At 43.8% G+C, this 26,423-nt stretch overlaps 1 protein-coding gene across 10 annotated transcripts in view; it reads left to right on the top strand.

Annotated features, from left to right (window-relative positions):
- Positions 1-26,423, top strand: part of Cacna1e (calcium voltage-gated channel subunit alpha1 E) — a 455,810-nt gene that overhangs the window by 229,950 nt on the left and 199,437 nt on the right. For all 10 annotated transcript variants that reach the window (XM_051147601.1, XM_051147606.1, XM_051147600.1 and 7 more), the window contains 3 exons: positions 10,851-10,954; positions 11,799-11,951; positions 14,445-14,626. In XM_051147601.1, the coding sequence (XP_051003558.1) occupies positions 10,851-10,954; positions 11,799-11,951; positions 14,445-14,626 (439 nt within the window). The remainder of the gene's footprint in view (positions 1-10,850; positions 10,955-11,798; positions 11,952-14,444; positions 14,627-26,423) is intronic.

The raw sequence follows: 26,423 nt of genomic DNA, 5'->3' as shown, positions 1-26,423 counted from the left end.
AGCCATTCTCCTTCATTGTCAGCTCTCTGAAGCACAGTTCTGGTCATCTCCATATGATGCTGCAATCAGAGGGCACCACCAGGCTCTGCAGAAAGGCAGCTCTGTAGCCATCCTAGGGAGCACTTATCACATAGGTGTACCTTTGGGATATGTTTCTAGCTATCAGCTAGTATCTTTTGTAGCTACCAAAAAAGCACCAAAGTTAGAATCCAAATGTGTGGGTTTAAGTCTCCATTTAATCATTCATTAGTACAGTGACCTTGGTCTAGGCAGCTTCTCTCTGGGCATTAAATCTCAAATTTAGGAAATGGAGATAGTGCCATCGATGTGGTGGAGATAGTGCCATCGATGTGGGTGGTGTTGATGTTTACTGTGAAGCAACTGTAATTTTGTCTTTGTCATCCTTTCTGGGACCTGCGTGTTGATTGGGGTCTCTCCTCTTTTGTTTTGAGTTTTGGTTTTTTTCCCTTTTTGTGGGGGTTGTTTGTTTGTTTTCTAGACAAGTTTTCTCTGTGTAGCCCTGGCTGTCCTGGAGCTCAATTTGTAAAGCAGGCTGGTCTCGAACTCACAGAGATCTGCCTGCCTCTGCCTCCCAAGTACTGGGAGTAAAGGGCTGCACCACAGCCAGGAATGGGGGTCACTCCTCTTTTGGCGTTTTCATTTCCTGTGTCAGCATACAGAGACCAGGAACTTGGTTGACCTTGATTCCCATTTCTCTTGTGATAAGTTAGTCAAATAGATGCATTCGTTGTAGTTTGCTAGCATTGGAGGATGCACCTTTCATAGTCGGTCCAGCTTGTTGCACCCCACAGGAGTTATTTAGGGCACTTAAAGGCAGTGGGGGCATTTCTTTCCATCAAAGTTGACAATCCTTCAGAGTTAAATTTTTTTTGCCTGGAATTATATAAGCAACCTCTCACTCTGGTTAATTGGGGTATGTGTTTCCTCCCTGTGGGCCTTTGCTTAGTTAGTAGGCTTTTTTCATACTCATGAGGATTATCAGAGTTCTTCCTGGTCAATTGTCCTCCCCCAGGGGTAACTGTGCTTCCCAGTAGACGTGATGATATCTGGAGACATTGTGTCATGCCTGGTGGATGGAGGGATGCTACCCGTAGCTAGTGACTAGAGGCCAAGGATGCTGCTAAACATCCTCCAGTGCAAAGGTCAGCTGTTCAGTACCAACAGTGACCCATCCCCAGATGTCAGCACAGCCTTTCCTGTGGGACGTCGTTTTGACCGTTGGGCTTTCTTTCAGTTTTTTGTCCGAGGTGTATTTTACTCCTACCCACTGGCTTTCCTTTGAAACACAACTTGGGAACCACATTTTCTATTCCATATGTGGTTTCCCATTTTTGCTAAAGTCAGAGGCACTTTTTCCCTCCTGTAAATGGCATAGACGTTTCTTAACGGGAAGGGCAAACTGACCTTGCCTGCCTTTCTATCCTCCCTCTTGGTTGTCACTTCTTGTCTGTGGAACTGACAAAGAAATAGGAGAAAAAAAAAACCACAAAGAACACAAAAACAAACCAGAAACAGATACCATTCTATGAAGTGTGTGTGTGTGTGTGTGTGTGTGTGTGTGTGTGTGTTTGTACTTCTCTGTGTTCTGTCACTCATTTCACTTCAGGGACCTGAAAGGGGAAGAAGTTTCCTTCTGTAATGCTGTGTCTCCAGTTCTTGGAACACAGCAGTAAAGCCTTTCAATGTAAGCTATGTTTTGATTGGGAGAAACATCAAGAAGAGTCATGGTTCTGTTAAATCAGCCACTCCCATTGATCTGCTGGGCCTTTTCAGAGCAGTATCCTGGATCGAGGGGGCTGGTTAAGAGGTACTGTGGGTCATTTTTATTAGAGGGCTATGAAATAAACTTATTTATAATCAGCATTAAGCATAAGAAAGGAAGTATTGAAGAGAAAATTTCAAGTCTGCCACATATAGAGTAAATATTATTTTATGCCATCCTACTTCTTTTGTAAAATATACTTTTTACTAAGCTGTGATCAAAAGGGTCTAAAAAAAAATTACCTATGTATATACTCTACTTCTACTATGTTCTGTAATAGGTTAATTGAAGTCCTGAAGACTCTTTTCCCCCTTATAGATCAGGGGCATGAGCTGGCCATTCCTAAACCAATTACTGCTTATGACAATGGACCGCTGTTAAGCTTGATCTAGGTCCATACACAGCGAGTCTGGAACCCAGCGTAACACATGACCACAGGAGATTCCTCCTACCAGAGACAAGTTAATTCAGGTATAGAGACCAAGTCCAAGGCCCTGGCTGTAGCAATTGAGTCTGGGCTTAAAGATAAAGTGAGACACCTTCAAGCAGGAAAACTCTTTTAAATACAAAGTGGCTCTGTGACAAGCTGATGTAGCTGCTGCTACATTTAAGACCGCCAGCCAAAGCTCTTGGAACATGGTCAGCCTCCATCCAAGCCAACACATCTCATGAGGTCTTCCTTGTTGAGTTCTGCAGAATGGTCCGTCATTCCTCACTCTCCCTGACTCTCCAGTTTCTAGCCACACCACTCTGGCATTAGCCATGATAATGTCCTGCCTTGCTGCTTCTTCTGTGTATGCCTCTTCCTGTGTTGGAGGACTTCTTCCGTCCTCGTTTCCTCTGCCCTACCCATAGCTCACCTTTGACCTTCCTACTCGCTATAACCATATCTTGCATTAAGTGTCATGAGGGCAACTTCCTCTTCCATCTTGGCCCCTGTGAGAATGCCAGTGTGTGTTCTCAGTAGTCCTCAGGTGGCCACAGCATGGGTCTTGGGCTTTGAGATGGAGCTTACCCCATGGCATCTAAGGACTACAGCATAGCTGCTGGGGAGGAGGAGAAGGCTGCCTACTGGGATTGAGAGTTGGGCAGTCAGATGGCGTTCTCATTCTTAGCCTCCTTGACTTCCCTCTAATCTATTTTGGTTAAGTTGATTTTTTTTTTCCTTTTGAATAATCTCTATGTGAAAAATTTAATAAATGAGGCCTTCTTTCTTCTTTTTTAAAACAATAAAATGAAATAAATTCTCTAGAAATTGATTCCCAAATCGAATCACACTTCCCATAATGTATTTAAAGGAAATGAAGAGCATAGCATTACATGTAATTCAATGGATTCTTGATGGATCATAATGATTTACATGTGTGGTTAAAGTGCCCTTGGTTTGGATCTCTGATTATTAAATAACTGCCACAGGCACATAGGCACATCTCCCGTGCATGAGTCTAGCCTTTCTGCCCCAGAGAGACCCTTAAGTCAGGGCAGTTTTGGGGTCCCACTGTTCCTATTGCTAGAGAAAGGGCCTATAGTGGTTGGAAACAGAGAGACATCTCCTGCCATCAAGGAGCTGGCTCTGAATTGAGTTACAAGGACCCAGCTATTTGTCATCCACTAGACATCCATGCAAGCCATGGATGCCTGTATGTTCCATGAAATGATCAGACTGTTGCTTAAGATCTGGGAAGCAGGTAACTGAGTGCCACAGAGGATGGTTCCACTTGGACAGGTTATGACTCAGGTCTCAAGCCAGAAGGAGGCTGAGAAACCTTTCTTTATGGTCACCTCATTTTATAGGTGAGGAAACCAATAATAATCTTTCTCCTCCTTATCTGAACTATCAGTTTGTCAGGTGTTTTGCGTGAATCAGGCGATAGTAGATACTGGTTTTTGAAATTGTAATTTATTTTCATATTTATATGGCTCTTATCTCCCTGTGGGGAGTCTACTTTGTGTGCCTTCTTGCTGGACTCTTGTTCACCTTGGAAATGGTAAAAGGTTGTCTGAGTACAGCTTGGCTGTATTCGCCTGGTCATGCTACTTAAGGGGAGAATCCAATTCATCATCCTCTCCAGCTTCTGGAGTTATATCCCTGCCCCTCCCTGTTCTTTCAGACTCTCCATCTTCAAGCCTAGCATCATGAATAGCATATTGGTTCTGGTTTTCCATTGACATCATGTCCCTGGACAAGTCTTTCTCCGCCATCTTCTCAGATGTACCGTTGCATTTATAGAACATTGTGTATTCCAGAATACTCTCTCTGTATCAAGATCTTTAACCCCGAGCAAAGTTGATTTAGCCACATCAGATGACATTCATAGGTTTCTTAGAATAGGACGTGGTCATCCCTAGCATACCAAGATTCCTGCTTTCTGAATTTCTCAGAGTCGTCTTCTGATATTCTTTCAATTCTGTGATCTCCTGGTATGCTCCTGGTACCTCTTTGGTGGGGGATCGGATCATCTAAAAGTATTTCACCTTTAAGACAGCTACATTTTATTTCCATTGCTTATGATCAAGAATCAATGTGGTAAATCAGTACTATGTAAAGAAATTTACAAGCATTAGCTTTTAAAATTTATAACCTTCCTAACAGGGCTTTGTCCCCATTTTTCATGTAAAAATATTGTATCTCAGAATAGCAGTTATGTAAGTTTGAAGGCTTGTGGTGGAGATAGAATTGAAAGTAGCTAGTTTGGTTGGAGACTGTGTGCTTCATTCACTTCCCAAGGTGGAAGTGTGCAGTGTTGACTAGGATACGAAGCCTGAAACATCTTGTCTTGATAGGGAAGGCAAGGCAAAGAAGAGGTGGTCCAAGCAGGAGGGAGAATGGAGCCAGAGGCGAACACAAAACACAAGAGTTAAGGGAAAGGCATAGTACAAGTTGTTGTCCTTTTGGAGGTCCAGCACAATGAGAAATGAAGGGACCAATGATTCCATCTTGGATCATAGAATACTTCTAGATGTACCATGGCATATGTGGACTGTCCACAGTAAGAACAGTCTAACTCAACTCTGCTGCACATCTAACTTGAATTAGATCCCTTTCTGAGTTCTGAGTTCTGGTCTCTTCCTAATGTGGACTTGTTAGACACCTGACACCTTATACCAATATTAGCCTTTCATGAACAGCGTGCCTTTCAAAAACAAATGTAGCTCTTTCTTCTTGGTTCTATGGGCAGAAGCAGACAAGTGAGTCTCAGAGGTTGGGTGGCAAGCCTAGGCCTATGTTAAAGGCTCCTGGCTTCTGACTAGTCTCCAAAGAAAATGCTTGCACATTTGCTGAAGGTTGAGTGACAACTAATGAAGGATCTCTTCACACAGTAATATCTGGCTCCCAATTGAGCCATGATCAGCTGGACTCACTACTTTTGGACATTGAATGAGACTGTAGTGTGTGTGTGTGTGTGTGTGTGTGTGTGTGTGTGTGTGTGCATGTGTGTGTGTGCATGTGTGTTTGTGTGTATACACCCACATACCATACATACATGGTGGAACATGATGCTCATTTCATGGTAAATGATAAGTAAAAGAGTAAACAGACCCAGGTTCTACAGTGTGCTTTGAAGGCCTCAGATCTCCCAGTGGCTCTGCCTGTTCTATGAGATAGGGGCCAAGCCCTTTAACACATAGGCCTTGAAGGAATTTCAGACCCAAACTTCAGCACCACCTCAGTGTCACTTCTAGGCTTAGCCAAGAGAGCCGTAAGCTGCTTGGTTGGATTAGTTACCTTTTGCATCACTTAAGAGAGAAGGTTTGTTTCATCTTGACAGTTTAAGGAGAAACACAGGTTCTCATGGCAGGAAAGACATGGCAGGGGATGTAAGACAGATGGTCACACCACATCTGTCATCAGGGAACAGGCAGTGGCCAGAAGGTTGGGTCAGGCTATAAAACCCCAAGCTCTGTGACCCACTTCCTCCAATGATGCTTCACCTCCAAAAGTTTCTCCCTTCTCTGCATGCGGTGCCATTGGCTGGGAGCCAGGTGTTCAGACACAGGAGTCTGTGGGGGAAGGGGGGGGGGGCACGTCACATTCAGACCAGAGCACTGTCTAACTTAAATGCCAGATTTTAGGCAAAGAACGAATATCCCACACATTATTAAAAAACTGCAGTAAACTTATTTAGTTGTACTAAGGACTATTTCTGGTTCTTTATGTGAAACTTAAGGTTCACTGAGCAACCTATATTTTATCTGGCAATTCTAAACATAAGCCCACTGCTGCAGGGTATTTTCAGACATGGAAGTGAACAGCAGAAGATGTCTGTTTAAAAAAAAAAAAAGACGCTATTGACCTGGATTGGCAAGGAGGCTAAGAAAATATCCCGAGGTTAAAAGGAACCAAACACTGAAGATCTATTGGTGGTGACTGGTCTGGGGGAGATGGCTAAGTTCTAATTGTCCAGGGCATCACTTCCAGCTTCTTCTTCTCTGTGCCACTGTGGTTGCCATGGCTAGGAAGACATCTGTGTCATCATCAGGATCATATCAGCGTCCACTCGCCACCTTCTTAGCTGCTGACAACAGAAAGCAAACTATTAGAGAAGAGGCTAAGCTGTGACAGCCAGCCCGGAACAATTACTGAACTGGACTGTGTGTGCTACGTGTTGTGTGTATTTCTGGTCATCTGCCTTCTGCTGTGGGAGATTGTAGGAATTAAGTACGCCTCTAAACAGAATTTTCCATCAGCTCTGTGCCTGTGAGGTGAAAAGAAATGGGAAGCAGAGCCTCTGCACACATACATATGGCTCTTGGGACAGCAGAGAGCTTAAGCTTTTATTAACTCAGAACTGAACTTATTATCCTTGGTGGCTGTCCTCTGGTTTTGAAGTGTGTGTGTGTGTGTGTGTGTGTGTGTGTGTGTGTGTGTGTGTGTGTGTCCAAGTTTATGTGTATAAATATTGCAGCAGGCACTACCTGCCATTAAGGCAACTTTATTGTGATGGAGAAAGATACAGAGAGGATTCTGATGGCCCATTCTGAAAGGGACAAATGGCAATTCACTTGGTGGTTTGTGGCCTTGGGAATGAAAGGAATCAAATTCATTTATGTGTTCAGAGATAGAACATGGTGACACTGGGAGTCATACTGGAATAGTGTTGCTGAGCCCTTCTAGGCAAATGCCACAACAGGATGAGGGCTGACGTAACTGTCGTAAGGGAACTGACTTTCTTTTAGCCATTTAACTTTTTCTGAGCCTGGTTTTCTCATAGAAATCAAAGATAGACAACAGTCTCATTAGGAGATTTTTGATGATTTAATGATATAACATTTGAAAATGCTGGCAGATAGTAAATATTATGTATTTTCCACCCCAGTGTTTTCTAAACATCTGTTATGAATCCTCATGGTGTGTTGTAATTATATCTTCTGTGTGATTTCTTCCACTGCATGAAGTGTCAAGAGCCATTTCCTACCTCCCTTTCCCCCTGTCTCCCTGCATTTGATTTGATTGAGCTGTATATACATCACCACTTAGGTTTGGCTTAGAGAGGAAGCTTCTAGCTTTTTCTCTTTACCTCCTTTTCCCTCCCTCCCTCTATCGTTCCTATGGAAGACATCCTGTCCTGTGGGATCCTGCTTGGGTGTGTAGTCTTAGGAGTGTATTACAAGATCCTCATCAAACTTTGGATGTTGGAGGATGGGTTCCTGGTGTACTCCTGGATGCTCAGGCACACCTATGTCTGAGTAGTATCCCAGCTTTGCTATTTTAAGTTTCTCATCGGGAAGCTTGGGGATATCCGTGGCCTCTATCAGTTATTGATCTGTGCAAATTCATTAATATGTGTTCGTGAAGACCAGGTTCAGACCGTTAAGCATCTGTTTAGTGACTAGGTTTGAGGATACAGGTGACCCTGAAGTTGACTCTTTTGGGGGTACAGATGGCTCTATTAAGTGGCTCAGGCCTGGAGAGGGGTGGATAAGAATGCTAAACTCCTCCCCGATGTGAAGCACTGATGGAGATGGGCATTAGGTTTAACGGGAGCCAGAGCAGGGCCCCTCTCCTTAACTAACTTTGCCCTCTGTGAGTCCATTGCTTCTGATTTTAACAGGTGGTCAGGGGAGCCAAGGTAAAGTTCCGGCCCTCAAAGATTTGTGAACAATAGAAAGTAAGAAGCAGCTATGTATGTTTTGAAAATTCTGTCCATCATCTTCTTGCATTGGAAGAAAAAGGACATTTCTTAGCCACAAAAGAACTTGAGGACCTGGGCTGGTTGGTTGTTGGGAGTGTGCAATTGGTTCAGTAAAGAGCACACCTGCTGGTGGCAGTGGGAACATGTCCGTGTGAGCCCCTGCGATAAATAACACACCCTTTCCTCCGTCTTTTCATGTTAGCTTTGCTCATATGCCCTTTGTCATGTGAGCTTGCCTCCATGTGTCCCTGACACTTGCTTCTCCATTAGCTTTTCCTATGTTCCTCCTTGTCTGCATCTCCACATTCGCACCACTTCTCTTGAAGTCTCCTGGCTTCCTGCCGTGGTGTGTTTGTGCCCTCTCTTAAGACTGGCTTCTGCCTCTGCCTCTGTGTTCCAAAGCATACCTGTCATACCCAGGCCTGGGGAGGAAATTTTCACTTCCAGCAGCTCTTTGTGTGATTCGAAAGAACATCTGAGTACTTGGGTATCCTAGGAAACAGAACTCTAGTTTCAGAGCAGAACAGATTCCACACACTGTGAGAGACGGTAGAAGGGAGTCTCGCACCTGGGCAGCCCAGGAGACTCGGTGTCGAGTCCAGCCTTTGTTCAACGGGGATGCAGAGCAATGGGCCTGTTTTCCTTCACATATCCTTGAAGTTTCTTCCTCTTTCTCTTCTTTCTTTTCCCTTTTGTCTATTTCTGTCATTTTTTTCAGTGCTATTTTCTACATTTCTCTTTGTTCTTTTCCTCTCTAGAAGTTACACCACCCCCTTCCCAGTGTCCTCCTCTGACTTTGTAAGCTAGAACCACATATAGTGTCTGAGATGCTGCTCCCTGTGCTCTCTTCTTTTCAGATGATGTTATGTGACTTGCGGGGTCAAGAAAGATGGAGAACTCTTAGAAACCTTGCCTAGCACATGTTCTTTATGAAAGTAGGAGTACTTTGTTTATTAATTGTATGAGCACAGAATTACATAATATATTTATATATGTAGTGTGTGTGTGTGTTATTTGTGTGTGTGGGTGCAAGCACAAGCTCTCGTGGTGTTTATGTATGGAAGTCAGAGGACAACTTCGATGTATTGGTCCTAAAGCATGTTTGACTCCCTGTTTGAGACAGGCTGGTTGACCCCTGGGCTTTCAGGAACCCACATGCTTTTTGCCTCCCATCTCACACAATCTCTGGGCTCACAGGTGTGCTTTACCACACCTGGCTTTTTACCGCGAGTTCTGGGGATTGGAGCACAGGTTCTTGTACTGGTAATGCAAATATTTTACATACCGAGCCATCTTCCCCAGTCCAAAGTGTAAAATTCCAAAGCTGAAAGCAGTCTCTACCACTCATTCCAATAACGCGATCCCGTGTGAGCATCCTCTCCATGTCCTAACGTGAGCTGGGCAGCCCTGTGCACTTGAATGCTGCTGATATCGGGAGGGCTCCTCTGCGTCAAGGCTGCTTGTCAGCTGCAAGCTATGTGTTCGCAGCCATCTCTCTGACTATGCCATCCTGGACTGACATTCTCAGAACCTATTGGTCTTGTATCCGCTTCCTAGAGCCATAAGACCTTTCACGTGGTTCTCTTTGCCTATATTTTGAAGTCTTTCAGAGAGACTAACGAATAGTTAAATCAGCCATGCTTGCTACTATGCAGTTTTCCAAATGACTCATTTCCCATTGCTTCTAAATAGAGGGGCTAATCTTGGAGAAGTTACGAGGGGTAAAAGGTATTATTTTACAAAACAAAGAATAAGCTAGCAAAATTTAAATCAATATCATTGATCTTCATGTGAGAAACAATGTCAGTTATACACTTTGCAGTTTCCATAGAATTTTTTTTTTTTTTAAGAGATGGTACCTCACTGAGTAGCCTATTCTGGCCTTGAACTTGCAGTTCTCTTGGCTCAGCTTTATAAGTGTAATCATTACAGGCATGCATCACCATGCCTGGCCCAGAGCAGTCTTCATCTTTCACAGAGTGTAATTTTATATCTAAAACTAGGTCATTGTATCCCTCTATTTTATAGGTGAAAAAAGAAAAGGCACCTAGAGGTTGAGTCATTTGTATCAAGTGGATAGTCCTTTGGGCCAAGACTTAAACCTAGTTCTTCTAACACTTAGCTGTCTGCAGTATCACTCCCAAATACATGTGTGTCTTTATCCCCACAAAGTACCTGCTTTGTTGTTAGGTGACATGCAAAGCATTGTCTCAATACTTGCTACACACAGTCTGATAGTATTATTGTGGATGTGTGTGTGTGTGTGTGTGTGTGTGTGTGTGTGTGTACATGTGTGTTCCTGGGTGTGGCTATAGAAGGTGAAAAAAATAAAAGCAAAGAAAACCCATCCAGGTTAAAAAAAAAATGGTTTGGAGACAATTATAAAACACATTACTAATGTGTAATGACCACAGGCATAGCTCCCATCATGAACATCAGTGTAATTACTTATTTGATAAGAATTCTGAGTATCAAGGAGGAGGGGAATAAGTTATTTCTTCACTGAAGTTAATCTAGACAAATTCCCTAAAGAGAATAGGAGATACGAACATGTGACCTTGAAATAGACAACATAAGGTCCTGGTTGCAGGAAAGGAAGGAAAGGAATGTTGCAAGGGGCAGAGAGCAAAGTGAGGGACCAGGCTTAGTTCAGGTGTGGGTCTTATGTTGGAGACCATGTGTTCTGCTTATAATTTGGGACTAAGACTCCAGTATGATGGTAACTTTTCCTTTGCAAAGTGAAACCCATATGGCTATATTTAATTCCACTCAACGCCACTGGTGATTCACCCAGGCTCAGGTGCGCCCACATACAGCTGGCACTAGCTTTGTGTACTTTCCAGGCAGAGCCTGCTATAGCCCAGACTCCCCATGAAACAGGAGGGGACAGACAGGCTGTGGTAACCTTGATTCTTTTGTGTCTCCATCTGCAGCATCCTGGCCACCGCGGGAACCCACTTCAACACCCACGTGGACCTGCGGACCCTCCGGGCTGTGCGTGTCCTGAGGCCCTTAAAGCTTGTGTCAGGAATACCTAGTGAGAACCTACTTTCTTCTTTCTGATTGGCCAGTATCCTCAATGGCTCCAGGGTGTAAGACAATGTATGATAGGCAGGAAAGAGTTCTTCTTGGAAGGAAGCTTCTGGACATGCAACAATTGGGCATACCATTGTCCTTCTAAATTTAACATTTTCTTATATTTGAATAACAATGGAAGAATTTTTAAAAATCAGGAAATGAAAACAACAGAAAGTAAATGAAGACCATTCCTTATTGTATCACTCTGAAGTAAATGTTAATTTGATGTATTTTTTATTCCCTTTTCCCTATGCATTTTCCCCATGCATTTTAATATAATTGTAATCATTATATACGTGTAGTTTTATCTGCTGAAATAAGTGATTCAGTTTCCCAATGGTAAAAACTCTATGTGTTGTCAAAGGCTATTGCTTTGTTAATCAGTGTTGTGGTCTTCTCCCAGTGGGTGGGGAGCTGAATCTGAGAGAGAGTAATAGAAAGGATCAGCTTTGCCCCTATTTTGTAGGATTTGTACACTAGCAGCAATTGGCTTAATTCTCTTTGAGTAAGAAACTCAGTCTAATGAATTTAATCCATGAAAGAAATATATGTTATCATGGAGGACACAGAGGAGGGCAGTATGTAGGCAGTTGATCAAGGAATGGTGAAGAGGAAAAAGGAGAAGGGACATAGGTGATGGCAGTCTTCTGTTTGACTTGTCTTGGTTATCTCTTTATGGATAGCACCTATCATGTCAGGATTAATGGTTCTTTCCCCATGGAATCCTAGGAGAGGATGGACAAGCCCATCATGTCAGGAGGCAATGAATGAGGGCTCTGCTTCCTTCTCTCCCTCCTGTCTAGGCCTGCAGATTGTATTAAAGTCCATCATGAAGGCTATGGTGCCTCTTCTGCAGATTGGCCTTCTGCTCTTCTTCGCCATCCTCATGTTCGCTATCATTGGCTTGGAGTTTTACAGTGGCAAGTTGCATCGAGCGTGCTTCATGAACAATTCAGGTAAGGCCATTGCTCTCTGTCTTCTGTGTTCCCACTTCTTTTCCTCTTTGGTCATGAGCATAATAATTTCAGGGCGTTTAGAGCCTTGCTGAAAAGGTATACTCTATCCTAACTCTAGAATTACAGTCAGAAACTTCCTAATGTATATTTGAGTTACATCCAGCTTAAAGGTCTACCTTGCAGTTGTATTGCAAAACACATAGCCTTGTTTGTAGCTGGAAGAAAGGTTCAGATAGGTGGTCTCAGATTGTCTATCCAGGATAGAGGGCTTTTAGAATCCACACCAAAAGCCATTGGACTGAATAAATACTCTATAGAACGTATCCCTGATCCATAGACCAGAGAGACCCCAGAGACCAGAATCAGATGGGGGTGCCAGGTGGATCTGCAAAGAGAGTTTCCTTGTGTGCTCCACCTCACATTTGCCCCCTCTCTCCCTCAGAAGTGAGAGAGCTCTGAGTTTGGCTTGTCAGTTGTGCCTTGGGAATTATGGGATACACAAAACCCCAATTCCCATTGTGTTTTGTTTGTTCTTCACAATCTAAGTAGTATACTCTAGGAAGAAAGTCAAGGAGGAGGCTGGGAAGTGGTGAAGGACAAGCTAAGGAATCCTGAATAAGTACCATGTTTTTATGAAAAGAAGCTCCAAATGATTTTTTACTTTATCTTTAGTTTAAAACCAAAAATGACAGCCCAAGCCTTAATGTCAACCATGATAGTCCAGGCCTTAATGTCAACCATTAATAAATGGGACCTCATGAGGCTGAGAAGCTTCTGTAAGGCAGGAGACACTGTCAAGAGAACAAAGCAACAGCCTACAGACTGGGAAAAGATCTTCACCAATCCTACATCTGACAAAGATCTAATATCCAAAATATATAAAGAACTCAAGAAATTAAACACCACCAAAGCAAATAACCCAATTGAGAAATGGGGCTTGGAACTAAACAGAGAATTCTCAACAGAGGGATATCAAATGGCTGAGAAACACTTAAAGAAATGCTCAACCTCCTAGGTCATCAGGGAAATGCAAATCAAAACAACTCTGAGATTCCATCTTACACCCATCAGAATGGCTAAGAACAAAAATTCAAGTGACACCACATGCTGGTGAGGATGTGGGGAGAGAGGAACACTCCTTCATTGCTGGTGGGAATGCAAACTAGTACAGCCACTTTGAAAATCTATCTGGTGCTATCTCAGAAAAATGGGAATAGGGCTTCCTCAAGACCCAGCTATTCCACTCCTTGGAATATACCCAGAAGATGCTCCAGCACACAACAAGAAAATTTGCTCAACCATGTTCATAGCAGCCTTATTCATAATAGCCAGAACATGGAAACAGCCTAAGTGTCCCTCAGTAGAAGAATGGATAAAGAAACTGTGGTACATTTACACAATGGAATACTACTCAGCTATTAAAAACAAGGAGTGCCCGAAATTTGTGGATAAATGGATTGAGCTAGAAATTATCATAATGAGTGAGTTAACCCAGAAGCAGAAAGACTCAAATGGTATATACTCACTTATATCTGCATACTAACCCAAGGGGCATGTCCCACGAAAGCCTTCACTTACCATGAAACTGGGACAGAGGGGAGGACATCCTATTGGGACTCTAAATGAGAGAAGCATGGGAGAATAGCAAAGTAGAAGGATCTAGAGGGTCCTAGAAACCTACAAGTAGAATGTTATGATAGGCAGATTTGGGCCCAGGGGTCCCGCTCAAACTAAGGCACCAGCCAAGGACAATATAGGCGGTAAACTTTAAACCCCTACCCAGATCTAGCCAATGGTCAGAACATTCTCCACAGTTGAGTGGAGAGTGTGATATGACTTTCTCACGTACTCTGGTGCCTCACATTTGACCATGTCCCCTGGAGGGGGAGACCTGGTGGCACTCAGAGGAAGGACAGCAGGTTACCAGGAAGAGACTTGATATCCTATGAGCATATACAAGGGGAGGTAATCCCCCTCAGGAACAGTCATAGGGGAGGGGAATAATGGGAAAATGGGAGGGAGGGAAGAATGGGAGGATACAAGGGATGGGATAACCATTGAGATGTAACAAGAATAAAAAAAAAAAAAAAAAATGTATGCCTGAAAAGCAAAGCGCTAGGAAGATAAAGCAAACATTGGCTTACAACTGTCCCTGAGAAACCTAGGGAAAACCAAGGTTCATTCAAATCAACATGATTTTGCCCTTACCTCGGTGGCTTCTGTGGAAACCAGCCCTATGAATTTCCATGGCAGCTGAGGCCAAAGTAGAGCTTCGGGTCTGAAGAAGATAAAGACTTCTTTAGAAGCATTTTGAGTTGCACGTGAGTGTGAACTGAGGTGTTTAGAGAGCCCAAGGTGGGAGAGGGGCTGAGATAAGATGGCCAAGCGTCTTGTCTACAGCAGGAGAATTGCTTGCTTGTGGCTTCCTAGGATCATTTCCGGTTCATGCTAAACACCACGTGGTTTGTCTCCCACTCTCCAATATATCTACAGGTATTCTAGAGGGATTTGATCCTCCCCACCCGTGCGGTGTGCAGGGCTGCCCAGCCGGTTATGAATGTAAGGACTGGATCGGCCCTAATGACGGGATCACCCAGTTTGACAACATCCTTTTTGCTGTGCTGACTGTCTTCCAGTGCATCACTATGGAAGGGTGGACCACTGTGCTGTACAATGTGAGTGAGCTGGTGCATGTGGGGTGGGGTGGGGTGGGGTGGGGTGCATACGGTGGAGTTCTGGTGCTATTTTGGTTTCTCTGGAATAGGAAAGTCTGGGAAGAGGTTGGGCTTGTCTCTGTTCAACTTTAGAACCTAGAAGGGCCTAGCAGGTCATGTGCCCCTCCCGCACTACCTTCAGTTTTTTGCTGAGTGGAAGTATGTATGTGTCTTATTGCAATTGGTAGATTGCACTTTGTAGTTCTGTCAATGGGTAAAGGAACAAGTTAAATCAGATTGCCTTGTTGTGGAAAGTTTTGGCTCCACATGCTAGTGGGAGCATTGTGAGGTGTTTTAATAGGTGCAAGGTTCTCAGTTACTGTCCCCAAAGGGCCCACCATCAGATTGGAAAGCTGTTACCGTGGTTCTCAACCCCAGCAGCCCATTAGAGTCAGCTGGGAGCTTTAAAAATTATACTGCCCGGGCTTCACTCCAGGCCAATTAAGTGGGAATGTCTAGGGGTAAAGGCCTGTTGTTGACATTTTTGAAAGCTTCCTAGCTGATTTTAATATGCAGCCACTGTCAAAAACTACTGCATTACATGCCCAGAGAATGCATGGCTAATTGTGAGACTCATTAGAAAGTTCCCTAAAAATTCGAGTGCCTAGGCTCCTGCCCTGGAGATTCTGACTTTGGATAGCTCTGTCTAATTGGTCAGCAGTGCTTTGAATGGAGCCCTTGGCGATTCACATGGTCAGACTTGTTGGGGGAGGCTCTGAGTTGGAGCATGAGACAAAGCTGTCCAGTTGCCTGACAGAGATGCTGGGGATTCCAGCAAGGAGACAGAAGCTAGACAAAGTGACCATGATGTCTCTTCTGCCTTCCAGAGTCTGATGTTTATAAGCCATCCAAGGCATGGTGCAGAGTCCAAGCTCAGTAATGAGCTTTGGGGAGAGGTATATTTTTTGCTGTGCATGGAGTGTAAGGGAGCAGGGTGGGCAGACCAACTGGGGAAGGTGCCTATGAAGAACTGTATCCTCTGTGTCTTTTCTTCCAGCCATTGGTGGCCTAAGTAGATGCCTTTGGAGTCACGATCTGACTTAGGCATACTCCCTTCACTTACCTTTAACTCAAGGTGCCCACTGTTTTCTTCTGATCATCTCTGAATCTTGTTAATCTGATCCCACATGAACAAAATTTATTAGCTGGGTCCAGTGTGACTTATACAGAATTCAGTCTTTGGAAGGATAAGTGAAAGGAAAAGCTGTGTCTTTGGGAGAGACTCAACGAAACCTGATACCCAGAGAGCAAAGATTGTATGAAACCTATCCATGTAGGCACTTAGAAATTGACCGTTGCAGTCAGTCTCCTTGATCTTTGAGTTAATCTATGGATGCTACCAGCTATGCGTACAAAACTTTCTACAATTTGTTAGGTTAATGCCAGTAAGTAATCTGCCCTAGGGTGGCAGTACCTACACCAAGCATCTATAGACAATTTCATCTTTGTCACTAAACTTTACAGTGTTACTGTTTCTGTAGCATTTGCACTGTATTGGTCATTTTAAGTAACAGATAAGTGATTTAAAGCAAAGAAAATTTGGATACAGTTATATGCAAATACTGTGCTATATATGGGACTTGAGAAACCTCAGATTTTGGTATCCATGGGAGGTCCAACACCTATGTTCTACAGATGCCAGGAAATGACTAATACAGGATGAGTAAGGTAGAGCTGAGAAATTTAGCAGGAAAGAGTTACAGGCTGTTGTGCTAACATCCCAGAGGGTAGGATAGAGGTTTTCCAGAACCAGGCGATGCTCAGCAAGTCCTAGACCACTATGAGGCAGAAACCCCAGATGATGCTCTGGGATTCCTATTAGCTGTGGGAGACAGCAGGAAGGAGGAGACAAGCTCGGTGGGGACAGGCATTTCCTATTTGAGATGGGAAGGTTGCCTTGAGGCAATGTCACTAAGATTAGCCAGGAAATTATAGCACTGGCCCTGCAGTGGCTGGTGTCACTTGTGGGGCCTTGAATGTGATGAACTTCAATTAGATGTGTAGACTCACCTAAGTGATGTGATAAATGCATGGAAAGCCTAAAAGGAGGTGTTGCATTTGAGGATACAGGTGTGATCTGCCAATCCTCTGACCAAGGATCAGGTGGTACCAAAGCATTCAGGAGGGGGACGCATGAGCCACTCATTGCTCTTACACTGCTTCATTTGTTCATTTGTTACTTATTTCTACATCTATTGACTGAGGAGATGCTCTGTATCTAGCACTGTGTGCTGAAACACTAGAAAGATGGCAGTTGGGGCGGGGGAAGTGGCATGATCCCTGCTGTCACAGTTCTCTCTTCAAATTCCCATCTCTCTGGTTATCTGTCAGTTGTAGCAATAGAGGCTATGCAAAGAGACGGTGACCTAGCTCTCCCCTGTCGTTTTGCTCCATGAAGCAAGCAGGGAGGAAAAGAGGTCAATTACAGATCCTCTGAATCCTTTCATCACACCAGTTCCTAAGGCCACAGACTCAGGCCTCTCTCTGTTAGCCATTGAACGGAAGCATCCTTCTAGCTTTGATGGTTGGATCCAGGCATGGGGGAACTGGTTGAGCAATGAGGTTGGTTCCTCCAGAATATCTGGCTACAAATAGGCAGAAAGAACTCTTGTATACTCTGAAAAGAAAAACACCTTCCCAGGCACTGGAGCTAGGAGCAGGGCATGGAGCCAGACACCACAGGCAGGGGTGATAGTCTATTGAAGTACATAGCTGCCTCTTGATTCAGGAGAAGTCAAAGAACAATGGCACTCAATTTTCAGTGAGTGGGACAAAGATAGTCTGTATTCTTCTAGAGAGCCATCAAAACCAGCCTTAGATGGGCAAGGACCTGGGGTATAAAGCAAGTCCCAATCAGGGCTGTGTAGAGGAGCTGGGCACACCTTGCTTACTTAGGCCTTCTGTCATTGCCGGGGCAGGCTCCATAAGACCGACTCTTTGGACCACTGAAAATAGGACTGACTATGGTAAAATTATAATATGCGAGCTTTCTATTTGTTGAAATTTAGCTATTCATCTTTGAAAGGAAAGGGAAAGGGGAAAGGAGGGTAAGATAACAGCTGAAATGGTATAGAGAAACATGTGTTTGCTTCTGTGTGTTTGTTCTCCCTGGCAGACCCATTGTCAGGGCTAACATGGAGATGAGCACCTAAAAAACTGGCAGAAAAGTTTCATACTTGAGGATTTATTTTTTAACCTTGGAAAACCAATGAGTTCATTGGGGTTTATTCTGGCAGGTGAGTGAGTGAAGAGTCACTTAAGAGCATGGGTTACTCAAGGCAGCACTGAAAATCCCACCTCAGCCTGCGTGACAATTCATGGACACTACATACCTGAAGCTCCCTCGCCAGCTTGCAGACAGCATGATTGGCTAGACAGTGCCTTCACCCTCACAGCTGTTAATGAGTGTATAAGTTCAGAGAGAGAACTTATGGGTTGGTTACATTTTGCTTATTTTGTGAATGTTTTGATCCTCTTCCTCCCTCAAGAATATTTTATGTAATTTAAACTTAGATGCTGTGATGGCAAAATGTATATGCACACAGGTGCTACTTATATACTGTAGTCATAAGGTTATTGTGTAATTCAAATTCTGATTTCTGTACCTCCCATGTCTGGGTGCAGTTCTTATTCTGAGAATCTCCTGCCTCAATTGTCCCCTGGCATGCCAATATGGCAGTTTATAGCCAATCGCTGAGCAAGGGAGAGAATAGGGCTGGCCTTCCTGCCAGCCAGAGGAGGAGGAATTAGAGGAGAAAGTAGAGGATTGAGCCAAGGACACAAGTCCAGGAGAGATCAGGAGAGGAACTGGAAAAAGGAAAGTGAAAGTATCTCTGAGATGTATGTTATGAGGCAACCAAACTAGCTTAGAGTGTTAATAATAGAGTGATAACTGCTCAGTTATTGTGCTGTGAAGCTTACTATTAAACAAATATAAAAGAATCTCAATTACTTGTGTGATAGCCCAATTAAAAGAGAAACTATAAGAAACAAAGTTTTACAAAAATAACTTTAACATACACTATCAAATTAACTATGAATAACTGATCAACTTAATATTAAAAGTATGCATGTATTGCTATTTTACACTGAAATCCTCTAATAAATGCAGACATTAATATATTGATTTCCCTTCTGTATTACTCAGGGTTCTCTAGAGGAACAGAACTGATGGGATAAATATATATATAAAGGCATTTTATTAGAGTAGTTTACAGGCTGTGGTCCAGCTAATTCAACAATGGAAAGACCAATAATCCGGTAGTTGTTCAGTCCATGAGGCTAGATGTCTCAGCTCATCTTCAGTTTACACTAGAATCCCAAAGAAGTAGGTGTAAATGTCACTGAAGGAATGGACTTGCCAGAAAGAGTAAGGGTAAGCAAGCAAAGATCACAAAATTTCTTCTTCCATGTCCTTTATATATGCTGCTACCAGAAGGTGTGGCTTGGATTAAAGGTGCATCTTCCCAGCTCCAAATTATCTGGATTAAAGGTGGGTCTTCCTGCATCAAGCAATTTAATTAAGAAAAATCCCTCACAGGTGTGCCCACCTGCCTGGGTTTTGGTTAATTCCACGGATAGTGAAGTTAATGACCAGAAACAGCCATCACAACTTCCTGCTCCTTCTCATTCTGGTATGATCCAATTCATCTGTGTTTCATCAGTTGAGAAAAGGGAGCTTCTATCTACCATTCCATTGTCCCTTATTTTTAATGATTGCAAAAAGTACGCAAGACTAGTTGGCCCTAGTTATAGTCAGACTAGCAAGAGAGCCATAGTTATGGATATCATATTCTAAAAAAAAAAAAAAAAAGAGCTCTCAAGCATGAGGGCTCATTTTAAATATTTTATCTAAAATGCTGTCCTAGTTTCCTCTCTATTTCTGTGATAAACATCATGAGAAAAAGCATGTCACTTTGGAAAAGGATTTATTTGGCTTATACTTTTAGGACATGGTTCATCACTGTGAGAGGTTGGGGTGGCAACTCAAGCAGGAACTTGAAGTAGAAGGCACTTGCTGGATTGCTTAGAGACCCATCCTTGCCTAGCTTTCTTTTATGGCAACTGCCCAGGGAATGGTGCTCCCCATTGTGGGCTTGGCCCTCATATAGCAATCAATAATCAAAACAATCCCTCACGGACATTCCTATAGTCCACCCCAATCTGGGCAGTCCTTCAATTGAGATTCCCATCTCAGATGACAATTAAAGCCAAGTAGGACAAACGCAAAGGTTGTTGTCTTCTTTCCACTATACAGACTCTTTGTAAGCACCTCTGGTGGCCTTACATCATTCTGCCATTGACCACGCCTAGCCTCGTTGGTGTGTGTCTTCTCTTATTACCTTGCTAAGGGTAAGGGATAAGTCAGGGACCTGTTGTCAGTGCTATGAGGAGTTTCCTCAAGGTTACTTTAGTCTCTACCAACATTTCAACTCTGCTCAGTCAAATTCCAACTGTATTCTTGGCTCCCCTTCTTCCTGGTGTAGAAAGAATACAAAACAGTTCAGTTCTGCTGGCTGCTTCTACCTATTTGGACTACAGCTCCCAAAGGTCTCCTCAACTCACAAGCTCTCTCTGACACTTACTAATTTAATTGATTTTATTTATCCCAAACCTGATAGGTGTTCCTTTCCAACACAGCATGTTCTTTCCCTGATCAGTGCAGTTCACTCAGCAAATGTTTCTTTGGCTTGAATATTAAACGTTTATTTCTCTTCACTGGGACTAGATGTTGTTGGGGCCTGAAAATCCAAAACAGTCCAAGCAGTCACAAGAGTCCAGCAAAGGAAGATCTTTATTTGAATTAGGTGGCAAAAACTGACCAGTCAGGGGCAACAGCACAGACTCTGGAGCTGACTGCCTCTTTGAACAGTCATCTTAGTAAGTATTTAAGCAGATGACAAAAATGTATTATACCCAGGCTGCTACCGATATCAATTAGGGCCGCAGAAAAGACTTGGGAGCTGAACTGTGACCTGAGTCAGAACGGTAGAGAGTTTTTAAGCCTAAAATCCACAAATATCTGTGCCGAGTAATTCCACCAATCAGGATCTAGGGATGGGGGCTTCCTTAAGAATGTGTCTTTGTGATGCACTTATCCTTTTCCCGTTGATTGAGTTATTCAACTATGGGAGGGGGGGTGACTTGCCTAGGGCTCATGTCTCAACTTCCCAAGCAGGATATCAGTTACCCACATACAAGTCTCTTTCTGCGAAGCAGAATGTGAGTTACCCAGGTCTTGGGAACTTAAACTTTACTTGGCCCCTATTCAAAATGGAAATTTTATTAAAAAATGGCTTCAGTTTGGTTCCTTCTTACAACGTGGCCAAGAAAATCAACACTCTTGTGATTCTAACCTGAGTTTTCTTCCTCTTTGTCATTCTTGTTTTATTGCTAACTGCTGGTTTTGTCAACTGTTTTCTTCCTTTTAGGGTTAATATTCTGACTACTGAGATTCTCAGTCCCTATCTGCGGTTATTCAGGTCTTTGCTATGAATGTCCAGGTTTTCTGTTTGTTTTCATGTCTGTATCTGGGCTTACTTCTGTTCTCACTTGCTGTTGATACAGAGGTGCATGTGGAAATTCCTGGAGCTGGGCTGCTTTTCCAGCTTTGTAGTTTGCCTGCTTCTGCACAGGCTGCTCTGAGCCACTGTGAGGGAAGATGTCTTTGAAGGTGTTACAGGCGTTTTTGGCAAAAGAGGCAAGTTAGAGTCTGGGTGCCTCGTGAGAACCTTCTTCACTCTTCAGAAATCCATTAGTATATACCAGTAGCTGTCTTTTATCCTGCCTTCTACAGTTAGTATTTGTTAAATTTGTTAACATCTGTTCACTATTTGCCTCATTGAGCTTTTGCGCAGTGTGTGATATACAAGCATGTTGGAAAAAAAAAAATCCCACCACATCCCAGGACTGATGAAAAAGCCACCATTTTCTTCTTTGAAGTAATTCTGCTGTTGTGGTATCTACAGGAGACATCGCAGTTTGTGGCATGAGAGACTAGGGAGCATAGCTAATCTTTGCGCCAGTCATCCGTCCTCCATCACTTCCTCCACATGCTTTCATGATAGGAGGATGTCTGTCAAAGCTTGCTTGACAGATGAGTGGCAGGAGCCGTGATCTTCTCATGGAGCTAGAATAATGAGGTAAACCAGCTGATCTAGGAGCTGACCTGAGATCAGGGAGCTAACATCTGGGACCACTTCGAGCCAGTTTCACTCGTGCTTTGAAATTGACAGTTTTCTTTACATTCCCCCATCTGCCATCTGTACCTCCCCGTTCCTGTGCATGAGCCTGTCATACAGGTGAAGCTTGGATTCTGAGACCTGTGTGACATATACGTTTAACAGAAAGATTGACAAGTAGATCTTGGAAGGAAGTCTGCCCCCTTTCCTATGAAGGCTACAAGGTAGCAGGTGCTTAGCAAGAAGCTATAACTTCCCCTCGCTGGTCCCAAGTACCTGGCCGCACATCCTATTTCCATGTTCTTCAAAGAGGGAAGAAGGACATTAGGCGATATTGTTTCTACAACTCCCAGTAAAGGTTTTTTCTTGCCTATGTTTCCTCTCAAAGGCATTTACAGAGTCATACATTAAACTTATGATGATTAAGTTATCTAGTATTTATTACATGCCAGGACTATTGTAGATGCTGTAGATACAGCAGAGCCCCTACATTTGTAGACTTCCCATCTTAAGGAAATAAGTTCAGAACAGATAGCAAGCATATAGAATAAGTCATAGAGTATGAGATGCTGTGGAGAAAACATTGTGTGGAGAAATGGTAAAAATGTTTTTACTTTTAAATGAAGCTCTCAATGGGCCCATTCTGGGAAGATGGCATCTGAGCAAAGACTTGAAGCTGGTAAAGAAATGAGCTGAATGGTTTTCTTTTCTGGTTTTCTATGTCCCACATAGCCAGGACAGCAGTGCAAAGACCCTTTGATGGATGTGTGCCAGTCACATTTGCAGAACAGCACAGAGGCTAACATACTGGAGTAAGAGATAAGTAAAGCCAGGAGAAGAAGAAGAATATGGGTCACGTAGACTTGGTGATCATTATAAAGATTGTTGTTGTTGTTGTTGTTGTTGTTGGTGGTGGTGGTCTTTTTACCATCAGTGAGATGAATAGCAATGGGACAGGGGTTGGAGGAAAGAAGCAGTATAGCCTAAGTTGAATTCTAAAAGTCCAGACTCTAAAGGAACAAGGCTGGAAGTAGGAGGACAGGTTGGAGGTCAGCGAAATGATCTAAGGCAGCGTGATAGGTGCTCCCATCAGGGAGGCAACACCGGAAGCTGTACAAGGCAGATGGTTCTGGGCATGTGGTTGAGGTCATCATTGGCAGTCTCTGGTTGGATGGTTATAGGACTGAGAGAAATCAGAGGGCTGGAGTTATTAGCTGGGGGTAGTTAGTGGTTTGAAGAAAGATTAAGAATTGAGCTTGGACATGCTAAGTTTGCCAGGCTTATTTAATGTGGTGGTAAGACTATGAAGTGGAATAAACGGGTTCCCCTGTGAAAGGTTAGTCAGGAAATGCCAACTGGGGGTGCTTTCAGTGGATGGATGGATGGTAGTTGAAGTTGTGAGACCATGAAGGGAGTGAGTGTAGAGATCGGGAGATTCTAGGATTGGGCTCCAAAGGTGTTGTGATAGTCACCAGCAAAATGTGACTGAGAAGGAGCAGTAAGTAAGTGTGATGTCCTGAGGCCAGTGGGAGAAGGTGCTTCCAGGAGAGAAGAGGAAAGTCAGTTCTCTGGAACGCATCTCCCCCACCCCTGACATTGTATCAGTGTCACATATAGCAGACCCTGCCCTGTGTTCCCTCGCTGAAGCGGCTTGAAGCTTTACATGTTACATCTGTAGGATCTCTTTAATGCATGTTCATATTTCCTCTTCCAACAACGCTTTTGCCCATTTGAGTCAAATGCCCCTGGTGGGTCAAAGAAGATAGGCGTGGGCGGGAAATGAGGCACCTTAGGGCAGCAACAGCTACAGAGTGTGCAGAGGTTAAGGGAAAGGGTCTGAGGGAGGGAGGAGGATGTTGGAGGTTTGTGGAGAAGATAAAAGCTAGCTTCCTAAAAGTGTGAGTAGTAAATGGAGTAGGAGAATGGCAGTGGCGTGGTTTCTGTGCGGCATCGAAGAACCCCTTGGCACCAGTGGTGATGAAGTTCATGGGAGACTAGTCAGCAGCAAGAAGTATTTTCCCAGAACCTTAGCACTTAGCTATAAACAGTGGTGGATGGGGATCTGGCTTTTGCCAAAGCAATTTTTGCCCCGTGAGTTTACTCAGCTAGAGAGGAAGCCTGGGAGTGTGCTTGTACCTTGGCAGTGGCCTAGGTAAAGAGAAAAGAGGTAGGAGAGAAATTGTCACGAGAAAATAGAATAAAGTATGAAGCCCAGCTCAAATGTGCTGGGGCAAATTCAGTCTGTGGGGTGAACTGGGAAACCTGTTTTGTTTCTTGGGAGTAGCAAGTGGGCTTTGAAACTGAAGGTTCTGACTTGTGAGTGGGTGTCTCCCTGCCCTCAGTACAATGAACATGCTTATGGCATGATGCACGTGTACGGAGAGGCTGTGACTCCAATCACCCTGCGCACCCTCTAAGTCAGCGGTTCTCAGCATGTGGGTCTCAACCCCTTTGATCGCCTAAGACCATCAGGAGACACAGATTTTTGCATTGCTGTTTATACCAGTAGCAAAATTACAGTTATAAAGTAGCAATGAAAATAATTTTACAGTGGGGGGGGGGGGGGTCACCACAACATGAGGAACTATGTTAAAGGGTAGCAGCATTAGGAAGGTCGAGAACCACTGAGTCACCTTAGTGACTCAATCCCAGAGAGCCTGGGCCTACCTCCACTAAATTTCAAATGTTTTCTTGAGCACATTTAGGCCCAGATACCTGCTTCACTAGCATTGTATGCCCAAATCTAATTTTCACCCTAAATTGATTTTTTAAATTAAATTATTTATTTTTGAGTTCATGAGCACGTGTGTATGTGGAGTCCAGATGGTGACATCGGGTATCTTCCTCAGTGGTTCTCTATCCTAATTTTGAGACAGGGTCTCTAACTGTATGTGGAACTCACTCATTAGGTTAGACTGGCTGGCCAAAGGGGTTCCTTCTATCTCTCCCTCCCCGGTGCTGGCATTATTGGCACATGCTGCCATACTCAGCTTTTACGTGGGTGCTCGGTATTAAACTCTGGTTCTCATGCTCGCACAGCAAACATTTCACAGACTGAACCTTCTTTCCAGCCCCCAACTTTAGCTTTTTAATTAGCACATGAAGTAACAGGTTTCTTTATGGCATTTCCACACACACTTAGCTTGGTTAATATCCTTTCCCCTCCCCTCTCCTTCACTCTCCTCTCCTCTCCCCTCCCCGCTTTCCTCTCCTTTTCTCTCCTCCCCTCCCCTCCCCTTATTCCCTCTCCTCTCCTCCCCTCCTCTCTCCTCTTCCCTCCCCTCCCCTCTCCTCTCCTCTTCCCTTCCCTCCTCCCCTCCCCTCTCCTGTGCCCCCCTCTCATCTCCTCCCCTCTCCTCTTCTCTCCTGTCCTCCCCTCTCCCCTCCTCGCCTCCCTTCTCCTCTCCCCTCCTCTTCTTCCGTTCCCTCCCCTCCTCTCCTCCCTTCCCCTCTCCCCATCTCCTTCTATTCTATCGCAAACTTTTCCCTACCATATGACGCAGATATACTCCTGGGCACATGCCCAAAGGATTCACAGACATGTATATGCATTCATATTTACTCCTGCTCTGTTCACAAAAACAAGGAGATGGAATCAGCCTAGATGTCCATCAACAAATGAATGGATAATGAAAATTTGGTACATACACACAATGAAATTTTATCCATCTGTAAAGAAAAGAAAGATGATAACATGAAACACATAGGAAAACAGGTAAACTGGGAAATGTTATATTAAGTGACATAACTCAGACTTAGAAAGTCAAATACTATATGTTCTTTCTTGTATGTGGATCCTAGCTCCTAATTCTTATATATGTATATATACATGTATATGTGAGTAAGGGGAGGAGCTAGGAAGGTAGAAAGGGGCCCACGAGAGGGGAAACAGTAAGGCTATAATGGAGGCATGGTTGGAGTACAAATAAACACATGTGTGGTTTAGAAATTGAAGGAGGGCTACTGGGGGTGGACAGGGGGGCTCAGATGATTTTAACTGGTTTTCAGAAGCATGAAGCACCGTGGCAGCCTGTTCTCTAGATTGGTGACGTCTCCTCTCTGGAAGTCCTGCCATGCACCCTGCTGGACCCCTTGGCCTATCACATTTCATTCTCTGGTATGGGAAGACACAGGTTTTCATCCTCACACCTGTCCGGTTCCCATTCATAGCCGTCTCCGCTTTGAAATCACTCCTACTCTCTGCAGATCCACCTCAATTTCTTAATAATTTGTCAAACCTCCCATCATGTTTGGGAGGCTTTCCAAACGCGCCGCTTGCCTCCTGATCTGGTGCCTGCATTTCACACCATGCACCAGGCTGGTCTCCCAGTCTTTTGTCTGCTCAGGGCCATTAGGCTGGCTTGGGGCTCCTTTGCCTGCTTTTAGTCCACTCTAATACACAGTTTAATTTCTAATCCATGCCTTGGGTACCTGATGTGTCACACAGCCGTAGGCTATGATCTCTCTGTGTGGAGACAATATTGAGCTATAGGTGATCTGTCCCTGGGCTGCAGAGACAAAAATTAACTAGAGGTGGTGTGTGGTGACTCAACAGCCATTTCAGGTACTTTTCACTG

This window comes from Acomys russatus, chromosome 6 (assembly GCF_903995435.1).
Source record: "Acomys russatus chromosome 6, mAcoRus1.1, whole genome shotgun sequence".
In the NCBI taxonomy this organism is placed as follows: Eukaryota; Metazoa; Chordata; class Mammalia; order Rodentia; family Muridae; genus Acomys; species Acomys russatus.
The sequence above is the reverse complement of the archived record's forward strand: the minus strand, read 5'-3'. Positions and strand labels throughout refer to the sequence as shown.